At 51.1% G+C, this 22561-nt stretch overlaps 2 protein-coding genes across 4 annotated transcripts; one reads left to right on the forward strand and one right to left on the reverse strand.

Annotated features, from left to right (window-relative positions):
- The first annotated feature begins 538 nt into the window (after positions 1–538).
- On the forward strand, positions 539–11969 carry lmf2a (lipase maturation factor 2a). Its single transcript, XM_056281240.1, has 14 exons — positions 539–697; positions 3332–3585; positions 3669–3697; positions 4134–4327; positions 5361–5539; positions 7736–7874; positions 8545–8673; positions 8763–8868; positions 9012–9108; positions 9312–9494; positions 10114–10282; positions 10460–10571; positions 11290–11398; positions 11529–11969. Exons 1-14 carry the CDS (start codon positions 604–606, stop codon positions 11967–11969), a joined length of 2235 nt encoding a protein of 744 aa, XP_056137215.1. The 5' UTR covers positions 539–603.
- A 1006-nt stretch (positions 11970–12975) lies between these two features.
- On the reverse strand, positions 12976–21677 carry miox (myo-inositol oxygenase). 3 transcript variants are annotated; one of them, XM_056281241.1, is made up of 10 exons: positions 21553–21677; positions 21062–21400; positions 20840–20920; positions 15646–15808; positions 14763–14830; positions 14528–14637; positions 14360–14427; positions 14141–14190; positions 13215–13327; positions 12976–13115 (listed from the first exon to the last, which is right to left on the reverse strand). In XM_056281241.1, the coding sequence occupies exons 2-10, from the start codon at positions 21395–21397 to the stop codon at positions 13007–13009; spliced, it is 1098 nt and encodes a 365-aa protein (XP_056137216.1). In that variant the 5' UTR covers positions 21398–21400; positions 21553–21677; the 3' UTR covers positions 12976–13006. The 3 variants fall into 3 exon arrangements, with proteins under 3 accessions (XP_056137216.1, XP_056137217.1, XP_056137218.1); XM_056281242.1 differs by lacking the exon at positions 21553–21677 and having other exon boundaries at positions 21062–21142; positions 21244–21334; XM_056281243.1 differs by lacking the exons at positions 12976–13115; positions 13215–13327; positions 14141–14190; positions 14360–14427 and having other exon boundaries at positions 14434–14637.
- Between the last annotated feature and the right edge of the window lie 884 nt (positions 21678–22561).

The following is a 22561-nucleotide window of genomic DNA, read 5'->3' on the forward strand; positions in this document are numbered from 1 at the left end:
TCATATACAGAAATACTTACTGGTTCATATACAGAACTACTTACTGGCTCATATACAGAACTACTTACTGGTTCATATACAGAAATACTTACTGGTTCATATACAGAAGTATTTACTGGTTAATGTACAGAACTACTTACTGGCTCATATACAGAACTACTTACTGGTTCATATACTGCTTTTACGCCAATCGCGACGTTTCAGTAGTTTGTCCCCTTTGACTTGCCGTTACGTGAATCCTTCTGCGTGTGGAAAACTCAATTCAAAACTTTCTGGCAGACTCAGGGTCCATAACGGGTAAAAGACGAACCCGAGGCAACACCCAGAGAGTAAACACAGTAAAATAGCATAAATGGGTCAAGTCGGCGTGTTAAAAGAAGGCAGTTGTACCAGCGGTCCCGCAGCCGAGAAGCGACATATTGAAGCTCGCGCTGTTTATAAAGCTTACGCTCGGTCTCGCCGGAAGGCGCGCGCTCGCTCGGCCACCTTGACACGCCCCCTCCCTACGTGACCCCGCCTCCTCCCAGACTTCCACGTTTATCCGCTGACGCATCCCGGGTCCGGCGGAGGAGCGTCCCGTCCATCAGGCAGCGCTGCGCAGCCATGGCGCACGTCGACGGGCCGCGGCGCATGTTTCTCTGGTGCGTGGCCGCCATCTACACCTCTGCGTTTGTCTCGCTCTACTTGCAGATACCAGGTGAGTGGGTGGTCGGGTGGTCGTACTTCCGGTCTGGCGGGCCGGGTGTCTGTGTTAGGTTGTTAGCTAAAGGGGAGGGGGGGGGGCAGGTTGGCCGCTCGCGGAGTGACTGGAAGTTTCCTTAGGCAGCAGTTAACCCGTGGCTGACATCCTGTCAAACAAAGTGGCGTCCGTGCAAGTCCGCTTTAGGGTCTAGTCTGGGGTCTATGAAGTGCGGGTGAGGGTCTAGTCTGGGGTCTATGAAGTGCGGGTGATGTTCTAGTCTGGGGTCTATGAAGTGCGGGTGAGGGTCTAGTCTGGGGTCTGTGAAGTGCGGGTTAGGGTCTAGTCTGGGGTCTGTGAAGTGCGGGTTAGGGTCTAGTCTGGGGTCTATGAAGTCCGGTTTAGGGTCTAGTCTGGGGTCTATGAAGTGCGGGTGAGGGTCTAGTCTGGGGTCTGTGAAGTGCGGGTTAGGGTCTAGTCTGGGGTCTATGAAGTGCGGGTGAGGGTCTAGTCTGGGGTCTATTAAATCCGGTTTAGGGTCTAGTCTGGGGTCTATGAAGTGCGGGTTAGGGTCTAGTCTGGGGTCTATGAAGTGCGGGTGAGGGTCTAGTCTGGGGTCTATGAAGTGCGGGTGAGGGTCTATGTGAAGGCGTGCGTCGGCCGGACATGGCTGGTGGATCTTGGCTCGCGCTAGACTCTGATGGGCGCGTTACAGTGGAACTTCCCTTGGCGTCTCGTGTCCTGGGTACGGACGGGACGCCCAGCTTGTAAGTTATACATCAGGCTCCTTCCGGCTCACCGCCGCTTTGACGGAGTGTGGAAATAAAGGCATTTTCAGGGACTGTATAGTTTCTTTTTCCGTAAACGCACCTTTACTCGCCGTAATAATGAATAGTTGAGCCAAAATCGTTTTTTTGTTGTTTTTTTGCTTCTTTTGTTCAGCCGCTCCTGTTTTCCTTTGCGATCTTCTTCTACTACGGGGCAAGTCAACTTTTTGCGTCGAGCGCACGATGGCGCCCCTAGTGTGGGGAGGAAAGAACACTAAGAGAGCGTCTGTCGAATGAAACTGGTGATCAAAGTGATCTCAGCGGCCACAAAAGAAATAAAATAAAATAAAATATATATATATGTATATCTACTCATATATTTTCGTAATGTGTGTGTGTGTGTTAGTTAGTGTCGATAGCGGGACCGAAAACTAAAGCACGTATGATCCTCATTCTTTTTGGAGGTGGTAGGTATTGTCTCAGAGAGTAAGGGAAAATCCCAGAAAATTAAAATTATGCATAAATATGCAAAATATGCATTTTTCTAAAAATGGCTAAAAACCACTTTTCTCGGCATTTCAGATGATTCTGAGCATTTGGGGGAAGGGAGTTGGAATGGGGGGGTTAGGGGCAGGGGGAAGGCGGTTAGCTGGCAGGACGAAGAGGAGGGAGATTTAGACGGGTGGATAACCAAACCGCTACATTGTAGCGGGGTTCTTCTAGTATATATATATATATATACAATCCCATCCCACATTCAATCCCATCTGCAGTTATGCGTACCTTTGCTGTTGCTGATAGATCACCGGAAATAATTAATGAGCGTGGCAAAAATGGATTACGTTTGCAAAATATCACAATTTAAATAAAAGCTTGGAGCAAATGAAAACACTTTCAAGAGGAGACTGTTTTGTTCTTGTAAAAACACTTTCTCCAAAGATACTGACCGATTTAGCCAGGTAATTTCACTCACTATATCAATGTTTCCTTCAGTTCTTCAGATTTTGGTAGCACGGTTCTTTATTAGCGAGGAAGCCACTTTGTTTTGTATTGTAGGCTACAATGAAATTTGTTTCCTTTTTAAATTATTTTTTAGGATTTCCCCCTTTTTTCCCCCAGTTGTTTCCGGCCAATTACCCCACTCTTCCAAGCCGTCCCGGTCGCTGCTCCACCCCCTCTGCCGATCCGGGGAGGGCTGCAGACTACCACATGCCTCCTCCCATACATGTGGAGTCACCAGCCGCTTCTTTTCACCTGACAGTGAGGAGTTTCGCCAAGGGGACATAGCGTGTGGAATGATCACGCTATTCCCCCCAGTTCCTCCTCTCCCCCGAACAGGCACCCTGACCGACCAGAGAAGGCGCTAGTGCAGTGACCAGGGCACACACCCACATTCGGCTTCCCACCCGCAGACACAGCCAATTGTGTCTGTAGGGATGCCCGACTAAGCCAGAGGTAACACGGGGATTCGACCCGTTGATTCGACCCGGTGATCCCCGTGTTGGTAGGCAACGGAATAGACCGCCACGCCACCTGGACGCCCCTGAGATTTTTTTTCTGCATTTAACCCATCCTATTGTGTAGGAGCTGTGGGCAGCTGTAGTGCAGTACCTGGGGACCAATATCCGTTCTTTTCCCTATTTTCTTGGTCAGGGGTGCAGATTAACCCTAACATGCATGTCTTTTTGTGATTAGCACTGGTATCCAGCACAACCCTCCAAGTCTAATAATATACCCCACTGTGTGAGCTTTTCTTGGTAACCCGGCAAAATAGCATTCTTTCTGTTTTGACATAATTCCCAGTAAGTCGAGCCGTGACAGTTCTTAATGATCTGTACACATTGTAGCATCACCAGGTACTGATCTAGATGACCCATTCTTACAGGTCTCTATGGTAATGAGGGACTGTTGCCTGCCAAGTGGCAGATGCGATACAATGACAAGTCTCTGTGGGAGCAACTCCTGTCTTCTCCTACTCTGCTGTGGTTGGGACCTCGACTGGGCCTGGACACGTACACCGCCGTGGAACTGCTGTGTCTGATGGGGGCAGCACTGAGCTTGGCTGCCACGCTGGTGGAGGCGCTCCGAGACAGCCTGGTGTTTTTCTGTCTTTGGGTGCTGTACCTGTCCTTGTACCAGGTGAGTTAGCAGCACCAGCTCCACTGTTCTGTCACATCCTCAGTAAATATCAGTCTTAGTACATCCTGTGTGCTTTTTTGCAGGTAGGCCAGGTCTTCCTCTACTTCCAGTGGTAAGTGCCATAGATGGATCAAGAGAGTTATTAGAGGATTTGATAGATTTTCTTTTTTCTTTTTCTTTTTTAATTAACAGACTGGCACCACAGATGGTGACTGACTAACACAGCCACAGACATTTAGGAATTAGCTGATAGATTTCTGTTATTCCTGTTAATGTTGTCATAAGTATGTTTGCCTCTGCTGTTGCGCCGCACTAACAACAAACCAAACTGCAAGACTTGGCAGCATTGCAGCATGCTGAAATTGGCAGGATGCTGGTCGCTACTGAAAATGTTGAATTAACTCGCATAAGTTGTCACCTGTTGTTACTGCCGTCAATAATGCAGTGCAGGTTTAACTGTGGTTTGCACATTTGTTTTCTCTTTTATTTGTTCTCATTTCCTTCCTTCACTGTGTGTCATCTCATGCCTCCTACGTGATGCTGCTCAGGGACAACCTGCTCCTAGAGACAGGGTTCCTCTGTATCCTTGTTGCCCCGCTGACATTAGTCAGGGGTTTGCGGGGAGTCAGAGAGCACGACTGTGTGACTTTCTGGTTGGTCCGCTGGCTGCTCTTTAGACTCATGTTTGCCTCGGGAGTGGTCAAACTCACCTCGCGATGTCCTACCTGGTGGGGCCTCACAGGTTTGTATGAATGCTTGGAAAGCATGTTATTGAATAGTAAACTAGTATCCTCAGCATGTTTTTTTACAGTAGGAGACACGTTTCGACATAAAGGGGCACGTTTACGTGAACCATTTTGGATTTCTTGTTGAAGAACTGCCCTATTGTGGGGATTTGGAGAGATCCAAAATGGTTGAAGATCAGAGCCACGACAAGCACATGCAAATCTTTTTTTTTTTTGTGCACACCAAGATAAAGACAGAACAGTGGCGCTATTGAAAATGTCTGCACTCAGGAACAGTGGCAGCTGGTGCTAAAATTTTGGGGCGGGGGGGGGCGCAATTTAGCTGGGGTGAAGCACACCTGACAGCTGCTTTAAAGTCCACACAGTCACAGAGTTAAGAAGGACATTGTAGCCTATAGATTTTATCAGGGTTGGTAGACGGTGGGTGATTGACAGTCGAGACGAGGCGTGGTGGTGGTTGTGAACATGATTGACAGCCACGAGAATTGCCCAATCACATTAGATCAAAAAACATTAAAACAATACCAATTCACTGCCAATAAAAGTGGGAGTGTCTGGGGCGGCACAGAACTGCGCCCCCTGGAAAATGTGAAAAAACCAATCAGACAGCAGCCTCAGGTCACCTGCTCACCACAAGTTTGAGGGCTTACATAAGGTATAGTTAGGCTGGCGCCCCTCACCCAGGAAGTATATGTATTCAGACAGAAATCACCCAAATACCATTTGAACCAATATTTAATGCTGCTGACAGGCGCTCACAGACTGAAAACACTTTTATTTCATGATTATTTGCATCATACAACTAAATTATATTTAACATGTTGAAATACGTAGATTTTAATCTCTTAATGTTTGAAGGGGCGGTGCCCCAGCACCCTGTACTGGCCAGCCGCCACTGCTCAGTAATATGATTACCACTGTTAATGCGGTTGAGGTTTAACCATGTTTTGCACACTTATGTAGACTATATATAGACTACAAGGTGATTTGGATGATTCTGATAAAGCTTTTGAAATATTTATTTAACAGCTCTCACGTATCACTACGAGACCCAGTGTATCCCCACTCCCCTGGCCTGGTTTGCCCAGCAGTTGCCGGTGTGGTGGCAGAAGCTGAGCGTGGTGGGGACCCTCGTGATAGAGATCGCCGTGCCCTTCCTCTTCTTCAGCCCACTGCGCAGGCTGCGACTAGGGGCCTTCTACGTGCAGGTCAGTGGAAATACAGCTGATCGCTGTCGATGATGATGATGACCTGTGTGGGAAATAGTTTGCCTGTATTTAGATTGGAAGTTGTCCCTGGATTTGACTAGTGGCAGTGGTTATGCATCTCCTAAATGCAGGATTATTGTCGTTTCCCAGGGTTTTAGTTTGAATGCAGGGCGATTTGTTTGTATTTGAAAATGTGGTAAGGCGCCCCCCCCCCCAGAAAAAAAACAAAACACTCTGGCTGTGTCCGAAATCACTCACTCACTTCCCTACTCCCTGAGTTCTATGTGGAGGACTGTATAGTGAGCTCGTCGGCAAAATGAAAGAACACCTTCGGACACTACTCGAGTCATTTTCTCTGCGCCGTTAATTACGTCATTGCTGTTGCACAATCAAAACGTGCCAGATCAACATCGGGTGGACGGTCCATAATAAATAGTAATGATAATAATAATACATTTTATTTAATTGAAGTATCCATCCATCCATTATCCAAACCGCTTATCCTGCTATCAGGGTCGCGGGGGTGCTGGAGCCTATCCCAGCAGTCATTGGGCGGCAGGCGGGGAGACACCCTGGACAGGCCGCCAGGCCATCACACAGGGCACACACACACACACACACACACACACATTCACATTCACATTCACATTCACACCTAGGGACAATTTAGTACGGCCGATTCACCTGAGCTACATGTTTTTGGACTGTGGGAGGAAACCGGAGCACCCGGAGGAAACCCACGCACACACGGGGAGAACATGCAAACTCCACACAGAGGACGACCTGGGATGACCCCCAGGGTTGGTCTACCCCGGGGCTCGAACCCAGGACCTTCTTGCTGTGAGGCGTCCACACTAACCACTGCGCCACCGTGGCGCCGTAAAAGTATCTGATATATTAAATAAATTTAACCAAGTACATCATTAATACCGATGAGTCGATGCATAAGCAGAATTTTAATATATTAGTCACAGCCCGATTTTCTGCAAAATTAGTACTTTTACTGTAGTAATTTAGGTCAATTTAGCTGGTAATACTCTACTTTTACTTAAGTAGGATTCTAAATGTAGGAGTTTTACTTGTAATTGAGTATTTTTACGTTGCGGTATTGATACTTGTACATACCTAAAGGATCTGAGTACTTCTTCCAACACTGCGTCACAGAATCTACATTGTTGTGATAAATAGATGATATTATACTGAGCGTGTTTTCCCAGATGAATAAATACGAAGTACTTCGTGGCCGTTTGTGTTGTGATGCGCTGCTCGGCTCACATTAAACCAGTCTATGCATTAAACATTTTCGCGCCACGACTGACGTATTTGTCTCGTGCCTGTCAACACCTCACCGACAGTTAAACCGACAGTTGCTTACATCATGTATGACAGCTGTCCCTCTCATGGCGCTCTCTCTCCTCTCGTCCGTCTGCCATTTTTCTTTCGGCGCAGTGCAGGGTGGTATACATTGCTTGGTTAGTGCCCATCGGTTGTACACTACTTTTCACGATGCATTGTGGGATACATTGAGTCCACTATATAGGGTATAATAATTCCCACTATACATTCAGACAGCACTACAAAATGGCGACTCTTTAGTGAGTAGTGAGTGATTTCAGACACATCCTTTTTCTCTAAACTGATGTGAGAGGACTGAATCCTGGGCGTTCACAATAGGAAGCATTGGGGAGTCCGGGTGGTGTGGCGGTCTATTCTATTGTCTACCAACACAGGGATCGTCGGATCGAATCCCAGCGTTACCTCCGGCTTGGTCGGGCGTCCCGACAGACACGATTGGCCATGTCTGCGGTTGGGAAGCCGGATGTGGGTATGTGTCCTGGTTGCTGCACTAGCGCCTCCTCTGGTCGGTCAAGGCGCCTGTTCAGGGGGGAGGGGGAACTGGAGGGAATAGCGTGATCCTCCCACACGCTACGGCCCCCCGGCGAAACTCCTCAATGTCAGGTGAAAAGAAGCGGCTGGTGACTCCACATGTATCGGAGGAGGCATGTGGTAGTCTGCAGCCCTCCCCGGATCAGCAGAGGGGGTGGAGCAGCGACCGGGACGGAGCGGAAAATAGGGTAATTGGCCAAGTACAATTGGGGAGAAAAAAAAGGGGGGGGGAAATAAAAAAAATAAATTTAAAAAAACAAATCAAATGGGAAATATTGATTTCTGTGTTTGCCCTCTGGTGGTGCGTAGGTGCTATTGCAGGTACTTATCATCCTGTCTGGCAACTACAACTTCTTCAACTTACTGACCATGACCCTTTGTCTGTCTCTACTGGACGACGAGCACGTAAACTTCTGGCTACGCAAGGCTGAGAAAACCAACATCAATGGTATGATATAAACCCAACCGTACATGTGTACACTTCCAGTGACCAGAGAAAGTGTTCACCCATATTTTATTTATTTATTTATTTGTCTTCTTGTGTGGCAGGGTGAAATTGAAAATATATTCAAATGGGATTTTTTTTTCCACACCCAGAACGTTACACCTGTACGTCAAAATGAAATAGTTTTTAAAAACCTGAAAGTACTCCACTGATAAGTGTTTGTATCAACAACTCAAGTTTGGGGGGGAACAGCGTGATCCTCCCACGCACTACGTCCCCCTGGTGAAACTTCTCGCTGTCAGGTGAAAAGAAGCGGCTGGCGACGCCACATGTGTCAGAGGAGGCATGTGCTAGTCTGCAGCTCTCCCCGGATCGGCGGAGGGGGTGGAGCAGTGACTGGGACGGCTCGGAAGAGTGGGGTAATTGGCCAAGTACAATTGGGGAGAAAAAAAGGGGGGGGGGATTTATTATAATTAGAACGTCTTGGAAAAAAATCTTAAAATTCACTTAAGAAATTGAGGTCTGAAATTGTAAAAGTGAAATATTTAGAACTTCGAGGGTGTTTACACACAGACCTGGATGTTCTGTTCCAGGACTTTTGGCCAAAGTCGCTTGTCCGTTCCAGTTTACACAACTAATGTGAACGTCTGATTTCTTCTTCTGCTGCCTCCAGGGTCCAGGTTGTGGTCAGGGTTGTGTTACCTGGTGGAAATAACAGTGTGGTCTCTCATCATCTTCGGAATGACCCGGCTTTTTGACCTGCAGCTGGACTGGGGGAAGAAGAGCATCTCCTCCAGAACAGGTGTGTGTGAGGTGCGGAGAGAGTGGGAGCATGAAGACATGTATTAGTGATTGTGTGCACTTAACAGTTTTTTTTCCCTTTACTGGCAGCGTTCACATACCACCAGTTTAACCAGTTCCTGAAGAGTGTCACCATCCCCTCCATCTGGATGGGTGTCCTCTTTCTCACCTGGGAGATGATCACCTCCATGTTCAGGTATGGTCCACCCTGTTCCTCCCTACCCTTTTTGTTCATAATTCATCTCTTATTGGGACGACCGGTTCCAGAAGATTCATTTCAAGTGTCCTGGCAATATGAACGATGCAAAAATACGATGTTGGATTTGTGTGTTTTCCAAGGTGTGCCTGTGTCCATGGTTACCTGAGAAGGTTCTGGGCTACTCTGCAGTGGACTGGGATATGTGCTGCCGCCGCCGTCTTGTTTGCAGTCAGTCTGGTGAGTAATCTCAGTGATTTTTCAACCTTTTGCATCCCTCCAAGTTGTCAGAAGACAATCAACATGTCTTTTTTTTCCCATTTGTAACCATCAGTACTTAAATTCTCATACTCATCTGTCGTTTTTATTTATCTGTAGCCGTCATGACTTATATTGTCGTGATTATTTCCTTGTGTACCTGATAATTTTCACTTCTTTTCAAGGTTCCATTCACTTACATTGAGTATGACTCCAACGCAAGGTTGTGGCCAGGGGTGCGTCACGCCTACGAGATGGTGGACCGCTACCAGCTGACCAACTCCTATGGCCTGTTCAGAAGGATGACGGGCGTTGGTGGCCGGCCAGAGGTTGTTATCGAAGGCAGCAACGACGGGGTCACATGGACGGTGAGAGATGAAGTGATTTGTGGAGGATCACCCGAAAAGAAGGGGGCAGCGTTGTCCTAATCTGCACACTGCTTTGTGATCTTTATAAATCTCCAACGTTGAATTTGGTGGCATTCATGTTGCATGGTCATTAAATATTCTGCTCTTCTGGGATCGCCGGTTCGAATCCTCGCGTTAAGTCCGGCTTGGTCAGGCGTCCCTACAGACACAATCTGCCCTGTCTGCGGGTGGGAAGCCGGATGTGGGTATGTGTCCTGGTTGCTGCACTAGCGCCTCCTCTGGTCGGTCAGGGCGCCTGTCCGGGGGGGGGGAGCTGGGGGAATAGCATGATTCTCCCACACGCTACATCCACCTAGTGAAACTCCTCACTGGCAGGTGAAGAGAAGCGGCAGGCAACTCCACATGTATCGGAGGAGGCATGTGGTAGTCTGCAGCCCTCTCCGGATCGGCAGAGGGGGTGGAGCAGCGACCGGGAAGGCTCGGAAGAGTGGGGTAATTGGCCAGATACAATTGGGGAGAACAGGGGGATAATTAAAAATATGTATATTAAATATTCTGGTCTTCTATGCTACAATATCAAGGTAATTAATTACTGTGCTTCCCCTTTTCCTCCCCTTAGGAGATAGAGTTTATGTATAAGCCAGGCAACGTCAGTGCCCCTCCCGCGGTGCTGGCACCCCACCAACCAAGGTTGGACTGGCAGATGTGGTTCGCTGCCCTGGGCCCGCATACACAGGCGCCGTGGTTCACCAGCCTCATGTATAGGCTGCTGCAAGGCAAGACAGACGGTACGTATCCTGCACATGCACAGATGCCAACTGCAGGGCCGAGAGGACATTCAGGCATGGAGACTGCTGCGGCGACCCCCTCCTGAATCTACTCGGCTGAAAGAGGGCAGCGCAGGTTTTGTTCAGAGAGGAAGAACAAGCCAGGTCTCTGAAAGCTCGTCTTTGTGTTGTCTCCAGTGATAGAGCTGATCCAGTCAGATGTGTCCCAGTATCCGTTCCACCTGCAGCCCCCGGCCTACCTCCGAGCCCACCGCTACAAATACTGGTTCACTGAACCAAAGGCTGACGGGTCAGTGGTCTCCCCACCCCACCCCACCCCCCAGCTCTGTCTTGCTCTGGCTCTTTTTGTCTTTTGTATATTGTCTTTCTGCATCTTTTCTTTTTGTGTTAATACCACTTTCAGGTTGCACAAGAAATCTGTTATTGCCAACACTGATATTTGTTTCCACAGGAAAGGACGTTCAGTAAGATGATATTTAAAAGTTTTCAAAATTCTAATTAAGAGCAAGCTCTGTGGGCACCCAGGCGGCGTAGCGGTCTATTCCGTTGCCTACCAACAGGGGGATCACCGGCTCAAACCCCCTTTTTACCTCCGGCTTGGTCGGGCGTCCCTACAGACACAATTGGCCGTGTCTGCGGGTGGGAAGCCGGATGTGGGTATGTGTCCTGGTCACTGCACTAGTGCCTCCTCTGGTCGGTCAGGGCGCCTGTTTGGGGGGGGGGGGGGGTAGCGTGATCCTCCTACGCGCTACGTCCCCCTGGCGAAACTCCTCACTGTCAGGTGTAAAGAAGCTGCTGGCGACTACACATGTATCAGGGGAGGCATGTGGTAGTCTGCAGCCCTCCCCGGATCGCCAGAGGGGGTGGAGCAGCAACCGGGATGGCTCAGAAGAGTGGGGTAATTGGCTGGATACAATTGGGGAGGGGGAAAAAAAAAAATCTCTTAGATTCTCCTGTCACCACAAACATTGAGGATAACGTTGACCCCCCTGCATGTATTTTGTCAGTTCATACCCTCAGCGGTGGTGGAGGAGGGTGTACGTGGAGGAGTTCTACCCTACCGTGCATCTCGGAGACCACTTCCTGGAGAACATGCTCAGCCAGTATGGACTGAAGGTAAGTAAACGACACATCCCACATTGTCAAGTGTTCAAACTGCTCTCGATCTGTTGACTTAGAAAGCCGTTCAAGACATCTTTTTAGGGGCCCGGTACTGATTTGAGTTGTCGTCTCCCGCTGCCTGCAGGACAGAGCCCCTCCACGGCGTCCTTCCAATGCCATGATTCCTCAAGCCATGCGGTGGCTGCGCTCACAGGCAAGGGGGGTTCCCGCTCCTGCGCTAATTTGGAGCCTGCTTGCCTGCAGCGCCTCCCTCTGTCTGCTCCGGGGTTTCCAAAGCGCCAACAAGCATGCGGCAAGAGAAAAAACATCGACGACATTCGAGCCCGCAGAGACTGCCGGCGACCGTACGGAGGGCGGACCCGACGGCTCCACAGGCACTACCACGCTGTCAGACGAACCCCAGGTGGAGAAAGAGGAGGAGGCGGATGAAGGGGGGGAGGAGGTGGAGGACGGTGGTGACGAGTCGACAGATGACGGAGGTGAAAGAGACTCCGTTGGTGACGAAAAGGAGGAACTGGGAGAAAAGCGGGAAGGACAGCCTCAGAAAGACGAGCTGAATCTCTGAAATGTTCAGAGATTCTGTCTGTGCCATGGGAAAATATCGCCACTTGTCACAAGTTGCCTTCGGAAGTTGTTACTTGAGAGGGAAGAAACAAAGCCAAAAGTGTCTTTTGTATTTTCTATAAGCGCTAAAAAAATGGAAAATCGCCGAATTCCCGCTTCTCTCTGACACTTGTGGAAAAGCGTTTATCATCTGCATATATCAAGCCACAGCCCTCGTAAACAGGGTTGTGCGCTGCCCAGTGTGTCAGAGGGCTTAGATCTGTATAGCCCCCAGATTTTACATGCTTCCGGGTCTTTCCACAGTGTGATGGATTACTCGTTTAGTCTCGGCGTGAGAATCGGCTCATATATCCAAAGTTTAGCTTCTTCTTACTTCTGCTGCAGCCAGCCAGGGTCGCATCATTTCAGATGTCCGTAACGGGGGTATAGAGGATGAAAAGCATGTGTGGTGGCCATCTTTTTCCAAGGTAAATTAAAAGAGCATTTACAGGTCGCCATACCGAATGTGTTTCCATGTTGCTCCCCGTCTCCGTTGCGCCTGTGTGTGTTTTGTACCTGTGTTCACGTACGTGCGAGTTGTCTTTAGCTCGCCATGTCCGTTGCGTCTTGTGACTTTTCTCTGCACGTGTTCTGTTGACTTAAAACAACTTTGCACTTTTTTCACTTTTTTTTTTCTTCCACGATTGTATTCCACTGCTGTCATTGTTTGTTTGAAAAAGAACCATCACGCAGAGATGTAAAACATTTTAAATATTTTTTTTTTTTTTGGTAATATTCACAATAAAATAGGTCAAAATAATTTGTTCCTTGATTTTGAGGGTGGTGAATCAGCCGACAGGTCAGTTATCCATCAATGTGGTGATTAGAAACAACAGGGGGTGGGGGTTATATACAGTAGAAATTACAGGTTTCTAGCACACAACATGGCTGTCGGTATTCCTAGCGGTAACACAGATGATCTCTTTCACTATCGGGTGGGACACAACCATTTCTAAAGACTTAAGCCACTGTTCTGCTTCGTACTTGGGCGTCTACGTGTCACCACTTGAGTATTCCAGGGCAGTACTTGTCAATGAGAGCCTGGTAGTACGGCTTCAGGGTTTCCACATCGGGCAGGTCCGTGGTCTTGGTGTACAGGTCAAACTTGCTGTGGACAAGGCAAGGGTCAAGAGGTGAGATCAGAGCGAAGGAGATGGCATAACGGTTTGTTGCGGTGTTTATGAGGGAGAAGGAGAGAGGGGCGTACTTAAACTCCTGGACCCAGGGCAGCATCTCGAGGTCCTTCTCGTTGCACAGGTGCATGTAGTCCCCCTGGGAGTGCCATGGGTAGAAGGAATGGAAGCGGATCATGTTCAGACCCTACAGAGAACGGACACAAAGACTGTTGATACCGGAGCGCTTGTGGGCTCACCACCCTCTTGTTTGGCTTTAACCAAGCATCCATCCATCCATCCATCCATCCATCCATCCATCCATCATCTTAACTAATTATCCTGCTCTCAGGGTCACGGGGATGCTGGAGCCTATCCCAGCAGTCATTGGGCGGCAGGCGAGGAGACACCCTGGACAGGCTGCCAGGCCACCACAGGGCCTGTTCGGCTTTTAGTTACTTATTGGATTTTTTTTCCCCATTCCCGAGCCGTCCCGGTCTCTGCTCCACCCCCCTCTGCCCCAACCGGGGAGGGCTGCAGACTACCACGTGCCTCCTCTGATACATGTGGAGTCGCCAGCCGCTTCTTTTCACCTGACAGTGAGGAGTTTCACCGGGGGGTTCCCCCGCCCCTTTGAACAGGTGCCCCAACTGACCAGAGGAGGCGCTAGTGCAGCGACCAGGACACATACCCACATCCGACTTCCCACCCACAGACACGGCCAATTGTGTCTGTAGGGACGCCCGACCAAGCCGGAGGTAACAGGGGGGATTCGAACCGCCGATCACCCATGTTGGTAGGCAACGGAATAGACCGCCACGCTACCCGGTTGCCCCCTCGGCTTGTTTTTCTAAACCTACCGCTTGTCTCTTATGCAAAGTCCTTTGGGGATACCGTTATTCGTCAGATACATGACCACGCCCGAGCGGCTCCACCCTCTCACGCCAAGCTTGTTGCCGCTGCTGCAGCCACTCCCAAGCCAACAGCCTGACCGGTAAAAGGTATTCATGGAGTCACTCACCTCCTCTGGAATGGAGCACTTGTTGAACTTCATGACTTGGTAGAGATACTCTGCGGAGGATAGTACAGGAGACAGACAACAGACAACGCTCATGATGACTTCATGGCTGTGTATGCCTTTGAGGAGGTCACGAGACTGGTGTGTGATGTTTTAAAGTGATGTGTGTGTGTGTGTGTGTGTGTGGTCCGATGTGACGTGGTGTCTGTTTTACATTTTTACCATCATGGCCCCAGGACATGAGGACATTGTCGAGTCCACAGGTGGGTGCATAGATCCCAAATTCAGTACTAAAGATGGGGGGGGAGAGTCAATAACAACGGCCGTGAGACACACCATGCCAGTGTTTCACATGAAGGCTTTGGAAATGAAACATGAGTGCGGGCCTACTTGTAGGCAGGATTTTTGTCATCCGGGTTATCCTTGAATGTGCTGTCTCTAAACACAATGGAGTCTTGGAACTTGCAGCCCACAGGGAAGGTGTCCCCCACCACAGCCCACTGCAACACACACACACACAGGCCAGTTACCCCATCTGACCCCCAAACTCGAACCCGCCCACCGTTCTCACCATCACGGTCATGTATTTACTTGCCGGGCATCCCTCCATCGATCCAGCGCTTACCTGGGGTTCTCCCCAAAGAGCCATGATCTTCCCAATATCGTGGATCAGACCCACCAGCTGGAACCAGTCTGGGGAGAGATAAAGAGCACGGAGGTTTGTGATGTGGTCAGATGGAGATGCGACAACGCCAGTGGGGAAACCTTCTGAACAGGATATACAGACGGGTGACAAATGAAAGGATAAACCAACACAAAGGGTCTTGGTAAGGTGCTGGTCCACTCCAGAACAGCTTCAGTGCTCCTTGTCACGGATCCTACAAGACTCTACTGGAGGGATGGACGCCGTTCTTCCAGGAGATACTCCCTCATTTGATGTTTTGACGACGGAGGTGGAGAGCGCCGTCTAATAAGTCGGTCCAAAATCTCCCGCAGGTGTTCAACTGGGTCGAGATCTGGTGACCGGGAAGGCCCTGGCATGTGATCTACATCACTTTCATCCTCATCAAACCGTCCGGGGACCCCTCGCGTGCTGTGGATGGGGGCGTTGTCATCCTGCCCCCAGCAGGACAGAGACGTCTCATCATAAGGATGAAGGCGGTCACCTGGAATAACTGTATTGACCTGCAGTGACCCTTCCCTCTAAGGGGACAAGTGGACCCAAACCGTGCCAGGAAAATGCCCCCCGCAGCATAACAGAGGCCCTGGACCCCCTCGCTGTAGGGGTCAAGCATCCGGGGTTTCTCCTTTCATTTGTCTCCCATCTGTAGGTCAGCATGAGACAAGTAGAGCGTACCGGAGACAGGACTACGAATGGAAACGTTAATGCCCACCGCCTCCGTCACCAGACCATGTCAACTCCACCAGGCGTGTGGGTGGGTGTGTGTGGGTGGGTGGGTGTTTTGCATGCTATATAGATCTCGTTTCTCCGCCCCCGTCTCTCGTACCTTTGTGGGGGTGCTCTCTGCGGATACCCTCGGCAGTCTGGAAAGCGTGGAAGGAGTTGGGAAAATCCACATCCGGGTCAGACTCATCCACCAGCTGGTCCAGAGACATGATGGCCTCCATTACCCCGATCCGGGCGTGGCTGCAGCCTGACCACTCGGAATGCTGCGGGACGGCGTAGCACACAGGAGTCCGTGGTCAACATGGAGTAAAAGCCGAGGACAACCCGGCTTCCATGACGGTACGGTGGACATAATACCTTTAGAGGAGTTGATCTGAGCGACTCTTTCAAATGTCCTTCTTACCCCCCCCCTTTTTTTTCCCCTCCATATCCAGCCAATTACCCCACCCTTCTGAGCCGTCCCGGTCACTGCTCCACCCCCTCTGCAGATTACGATACACGTGGAGTCGCCAGCCGCTTCTTTTCACCTGACAGTGAGGAGTTTCACCAGGGGGACATCCCCCCAGTCCCCCCCCCCTCCGAACAGGTGCCCCGACCGACCGGAGGAGGCGCTAGTGCAGCGACCAGGACACATACCCCACATCCGGCTTCCCACCCGCGGTGTCTGTAGGGATGCCCGACCAAGCCGGAGGTAAGACGGGGATTCGAACCGGCGAGCCCCGTGTTGGTTAAATGTCTTTCTAACGTTTCTGGCTTTGTAACGATAATGAGGTTTATGTAATGAGAGAATTTCATTAGAATAGTTTTCCATCGAAGCGAAACACTTTTAAGGCGGTGATTGTTAAGGGCTAAAACTATGGAGTCACTGTGTATATGGGGTCAAAGGTGACTGCTCATGGAAGGACTGATCAGATTTCTAATAACAGAGGGTTAAAGGAATCTAAAAGGTCACCGTCTTTCAATACTAACGAGTAATTCTGCGTAGTCCTGCAACACAACACAGCCCCTCCAATCTGAGAGACGTGTGTCCCCAGACCTGCCCTACCAGAGACGTGTGTCCCCAGACCTGCCCTACCAGAGACGTGTCCCAGACCTGCCCTACCAGAGACGTGTCCCAGACCTGCCCTACCAGAGATGTGTGTCCCAGACCTGCCCTACCAGAGATGTGTCCCAGACCTGCCCTACCAGAGATGTGTGTCCCAGACCTGCCCTACCAGAGACGTGTCCCAGACCTGCCCTACCAGAGATGTGTGCCCCAGACCTGCCCTACCAGAGATGTGTGTCCCAGACCTGCCCTACCAGAGATGTGTGTCCCCAGACCTGCCCTACCAGAGACGTGTCCCAGACCTGCCCTACCAGAGATGTGTGTCCCAGACCTGCCCTACCAGAGATGTGTCCCAGACCTGCCCTACCAGAGATGTGTGTCCCAGACCTGCCCTACCAGAGACGTGTCCCAGACCTGCCCTACCAGAGATGTGTCCCAGACCTGCCCTACCAGAGATGTGTGTCCCAGACCTGCCCTACCAGAGACGTGTCCCAGACCTGCCCTACAAGGGATGTGTGTCCTAGTCCTACCCTACAAGAGATGTGTGTCCCAGACCTGCCCTACCAGAGATGTGTCCCATACCTGCCCTACCAGAGACATGTCCCAGACCTGCCCTACAAGAGATCTTTGTCCCTGACCAGCCCTACCAGAGATGTATCCCAGACCAGCCCTACCAGAGATGTGTGTCCCAGACCTGCCCTACCAGAGACGTGTCCCAGACCTGCCCTACCAGAGATGTGTCCCAGACCAGCCCTACCAGAGATGTGTGTCCCAGACCTGCCCTACCAGAGACGTGTCCCAGACCTGCCCTACCAGAGATGTGTGTCCCAGACCTGCCCTACCAGAGATGTGTGTCCCAGACCTGCCCTACCAGAGATGTGTGTCCCAGACCTGCCCTACCAGAGATGTGTGTCCCAGACCTGCCCTACCAGAGACGTGTCCCAGACCTGCCCTACCAGAGATGTGTGTCCCAGACCTGCCCTACCAGAGATGTGTGTCCCAGACCTGCCCTACCAGAGATGTGTGTCCCCAGACCTGCCCTACCAGAGACGTGTCCCAGACCTGCCCTACCAGAGATGTGTGTCCCAGACCTGCCCTACCAGAGACGTGTCCCAGACCTGCCCTACCAGAGATGTGTGTCCCAGACCTGCCCTACCAGAGACGTGTCCCAGACCTGCCCTACCAGAGATGTGTGTCCCAGACCTGCCCTACCAGAGACGTGTCCCAGACCTGCCCTACCAGAGATGTGTCCCAGACCTGCCCTACCAGAGACATGTGTCCCAGACCTGCCCTACTAGAGATGTGTCCCAGACCTGCCCTACCAGAGATGTATCCCAGACCTGCCCTACTAGAGATGTATCCCAGACCTGTCCTACCAGAGATGTGTCCAAGACCTGTCCTACCAGAGACATGTGTCCCAGACCTGCCCTACCAGAGATGTATCCCAGACCTGCCCTACTAGAGATGTATCCCAGACCTGTCCTACCAGAGATGTGTCCCAGACCTGCCCTACCAGAGACATGTGTCCCAGACCTGCCCTACTAGAGATGTATCCCAGACCTGCCCTACCAGAGATGTGTCCAAGACCTGTCCTACCAGAGATGTGTGTCCCAGACCTGCCCTACCAGAGATGTGTCCCAGACCTGCCCTACCAGAGATGTGTGTCCCAGACCTGCCCTACCAGAGATGTGTGTCCCAGACCTGCCCTACCAGAGATGTGTGTCCCAGACCTGCCCTACCAGAGATGTGTCCCAGACCAGCCCTACCAGAGATGTGTGTCCCAGACCTGCCCTACCAGAGATGTGTGTCCCAGACCTGCCCTTCCAGAGATGTGTCCCAGACCTGCCCTACCAGAGACGTGTGTCCCCAGACCTGCCCTACCAGAGATGTGTCCAAGACCCGTCCTACCAGAGATGTATGTCCCAGACCTGCCCTACCAGAGATGTGTGTCCCAGACCTGCCCTACCAGAGACGTGTCCCAGACCTGCCCTACCAGAGATGTGTGTCCCAGACCTGCCCTACCAGAGATGTGTCCAAGACCTGCCCTACCAGAGACGTGTGTCCCCAGACCTGCCCTACCAGAGATGTGTCCAAGACCCGCCCTACCAGAGATGTGTGTCCCAGACCTGCCCTACCAGAGATGTGTGTCCCAGACCTGCTCTACCAGAGATGTGTGTCCAAGACCTGCCCTACCAGAGACGTGTCCCAGACCTGCCCTACCAGAGATGTGTGTCCCAGACCTGCCCTACCAGAGACGTGTCCCAGACCTGCCCTACCAGAGATGTGTGTCCCAGACCTGCCCTACCAGAGATGTGTGTCCCAGACCTGCCCTACCAGAGATGTGTGTCCCAGACCTGCCCTACCAGAGATGTGTGTCCCAGACCTGCCCTACCAGAGATGTGTGTCCCAGACCTGCCCTACCAGAGATGTGTCCCAGACCTGCCCTACCAGAGATGTGTGTCCCAGACCTGCCCTACCAGAGACGTGTCCCAGACCTGCCCTACCAGAGATGTGTGTCCCAGACCTGCCCTACCAGAGATGTGTGTCCCAGACCTGCCCTACCAGAGACATGTCCCAGACCTGCCCTACCAGAGATGTGTGTCCCAGACCTGCCCTACCAGAGACATGTCCCAGACCTGCCCTACCAGAGATGTGTGTCCCAGACCTGCCCTACCAGAGATTTGTGTCCCAGACCTGCCCTACCAGAGATGTGTGTCCCAGGCCTGCCCTACCAGAGATGTGTGTCCCAGACCTGTCCTACCAGAGACATGTGTCCCAGACCTGCCCTACCAGAGATGTGTGTCCCCAGACCTGCCCTACCAGAGATCTGTGTCCAAGACCTGCCCTACCAGAGATGTATGCCCCAGACCTGTCCTACCAGAGATGTGTGTCCAAGACCTGCCCTACCAGAGACATGTCCCAGACCTGCCCTACCACAGATGTGTGTCCCAGACCTGCCCTACCAGAGACGTGTCCCAGACCTGCCCTTCCAGAGACGTGTCCCAGACCTGCCCTACCAAAGATGTGTGTCCCAGACCAGCCCTACCAGAGATGTGTGTCCCAGACCTGCCCTACCAGAGGTGAACTGTGTCCCAGACCAGCCCTACCAGAGATCTGTGTCCCAGACCTGCCCTACCAAAGATGTGTGTCCCAGGCCAGCCCTACCAAAGATGTGTCCAAGACCTGCCCTACCAGAGATGTATGTCCCAGACCTGCCCTACCAGAGATGTGTGTCCCAGACCTGCCCTACCAGAGACGTGTCCCAGACCTGTCCTACCAGAGATGTGTGTCCCAGACCTGCCCTACCAGAGATGTGTCCCAGACCTGCCCTACCAGAGATGTGTCCAAGACCAGCCCTACCAGAGATGTGTGTCCCAGACCTGCCCTACCAGAGACGTGTCCCAGACCTGCCCTACCAGAGATGTGTGTCCCAGACCTGCCCTACCAGAGATGTGTGTCCCAGACCTGCCCTACCAGAGACATGTCCCAGACCTGCCCTACCAGAGATGTGTGTCCCAGACCTGCCCTACCAGAGATGTGTGTCCCAGACCTGACCTACCAGAGATGTGTGTCCCAGACCTGCCCTACAAGAGATCTGTGTCCAAGACCTGCCCTATCAGAGATGTGTGCCCCAGACCTGTCCTACCAGAGATGTATCCCAGACCTGCCCTACCAGAGATGTATCCCAGACCTGCCCTACAAGAGATCTTTGTCCCTGACCAGCCCTACCAGAGATGTATCCCAGACCAGCCCTACCAGAGATCTGTGTCCCAGACCAGCCCTACCAGAGACGTGTCCCAGACCTGCCCTACCAGAGGTGAACCCTGCCTGACCTTCCTGCTGAGGTAAAAGAAGAGGAAGTCCAGCTGTGATTGGTCCACACTGGCTGCCCGATTAACCTTTGTCTCATTTTCCCTTCTGATGTAACTCCCTGTCCTGCTGAAAATATTTACTTGACCCAAAGAGCCACTGGTCATTCAGACACACACACACACACACACACACACACACACACACACACACACACACACACACACACACACACACACACACACACACACTGTTTATTCATATTCACATTGCAGTTCTTTGGTGAAGTCTCCTGGGAAAATAAATACATGAGGCCTTTTTGCGTTTCTCTCTCTCCCTGTGTGTGTGTGTGTGTGTGTGTGTGTGTGTGTGTTTATGTGTGTGTGTGTTCGTGTGTGTGTGTGTGTTGTTGTTGTCGTTGTTTCAGAAAAAAACTCACCTTTTGCTTCACAAAGTCCAGTGTCTGTGAAGTGTGCATCAGTTTGTAGGTATTGAACACACGGTCGATCAGACTCCCGCTCTGCAAGACACACACACACACACACACACACACACACACACACACACACACACACACAAGACAGACACAGTCACAGGCGGCATAACAGCTTAGACAGGAGTAAAGATGTGGTTTTGTCCGCGGTAGAAGTGGCGCTCTTGCCTCAAAGTTCCGGTAGTCCTCCTTCCCCTTGGACTCTCCCCGCTCCAGGTTCGGCCGGTACGCCAGGGAAGGGTCCGGACCCTGAGTACGGAAAGTTTCCACATCACAAATCCGCCGCAGAGCGAGCACAGGCCTGGAAAAGAGAGGATAACCGGGAGATAAGGGACAGGATGTGTACATACAAGGTTGATGACCCTCATCGTCGGCAGGTGGTCGGTCGGCTGTCGCGCGGCGCCGCCTCGCAGCTCCTCCGAATCCGCGCTCCTCTCTCTCTGCCGTCCGATATATACCGCCGGGCCGGGCCGAGCGCCGGCGTGTCACAGCGCCAGTGTACATGACCTGCGGATGGGAAGCACATGGTCACAGTTTAACCCGGCCCCCGACTAATGGGGTTCACCCCGCCGTCCCTCGCCAACGCCTGCGAGGTGGGTTTTGACACGATCAGCAGGATTTGCCGGTGTGGGCCGGCGCAGCTCGCCTCAGCCGCTCACCTTCGCACCCTCCGTCTGCAAGTTTGCGGGTCTGCGAGGCCTAATTATCAGCTGTCTGGCCTACATGTAGATCAGGTTGACCACAGGCGCTCAAACACACACACACACACACACACACACACACAACCGGCCAACTTCCACAACCCATGGGATTGGTCGTGTCGAGGGGTGGTTGACGAGGAGGTGAACTTGGCCAAAAGGCACTGACCAAAAAAAAACACACAAACCACGAGCCAGCCCGCCTCCGTTCCAGGGTCGTCAAAGTGGGAGTAATGTCAACAACCGGCTTATTAGGAACAAGCACTGATGGTACTCATACACACCTTTAACATGTTGTGTATCTGTACAGTACTGTTGTGTATCTGTACAGTACTGTGTTGTGTATCTGTACAGTACTGTGTTGTGTATCTGTACAGTACTGTTGTGTATCTGTACAGTACTGTGTTGTGTATCTGTCAACAACTGGCTTATTAGGAACAAGCACTGATGGTACTCATACACACCTTTAACATGTTGTGTATCTGTACAGTACTGTGTTGTGTATCTGTCAACAACCGGCTTATTAGGAACAAGCACTGATGGTACTCATACACACCTTTAACATGTTGTGTATCTGTACAGTACTGTGTTGTGTATCTGTACAGTACTGTGTTGTGTATCTGTACAGTACTGTGTTGTGTATCTGTCAACAACTGGCTTATTAGGAACAAGCACTGATGGTACTCATACACACCTTTAACATGTTGTATATTTGTACAGTACTGTGTTGTGTATCTGTACAGTACTGTGTTGTGTATCTGTACAGTACTGTGTTGTGTATCTGTACAGTACTGTGTTGTGTATCTGTCAACAACTGGCTTATTAGGAACAAGCACTGATGGTACTCATACACACCTTTAACACGTTGTATATTTGTACAGTACTGTGTTGTGTATCTGTACAGTACTGTTGTGTATCTGTACAGTACTGTGTTGTATATCTGTCAACAACCGGCTTATTAGGAACAAGC

The sequence above is a fragment of the Lampris incognitus genome, chromosome 6, assembly GCF_029633865.1.
Source record: "Lampris incognitus isolate fLamInc1 chromosome 6, fLamInc1.hap2, whole genome shotgun sequence".
Classification (NCBI taxonomy): domain Eukaryota; kingdom Metazoa; phylum Chordata; class Actinopteri; order Lampriformes; family Lampridae; genus Lampris; species Lampris incognitus.

Excerpts from the sequence above, each read along its gene's own strand:
- miox (XM_056281241.1), bottom strand. The coding sequence starts at position 21,397 with ATGTACACTGGCGCTGTGACACGCCGGCGCTCGGCCCGGCCCGGCGGT. Across the intron at positions 15,809-20,839 it reads TGGACTTTGTGAAGCAAAAG|CATTCCGAGTGGTCAGGCTG; the intron begins GTGAGTTTTTTT and ends GCCGTCCCGCAG. Across the intron at positions 13,328-14,140 it reads AGTGCTCCATTCCAGAGGAG|GGTCTGAACATGATCCGCTT; the intron begins GTGAGTGACTCC and ends CGTTCTCTGTAG.
- lmf2a (XM_056281240.1), top strand. The coding sequence starts at position 604 with ATGGCGCACGTCGACGGGCCGCGGCGCATGTTTCTCTGGTGCGTGGCC. Across the intron at positions 4,328-5,360 it reads TACCTGGTGGGGCCTCACAG|CTCTCACGTATCACTACGAG; the intron begins GTTTGTATGAAT and ends TTTATTTAACAG. Across the intron at positions 7,875-8,544 it reads TGAGAAAACCAACATCAATG|GGTCCAGGTTGTGGTCAGGG; the intron begins GTATGATATAAA and ends TGCTGCCTCCAG.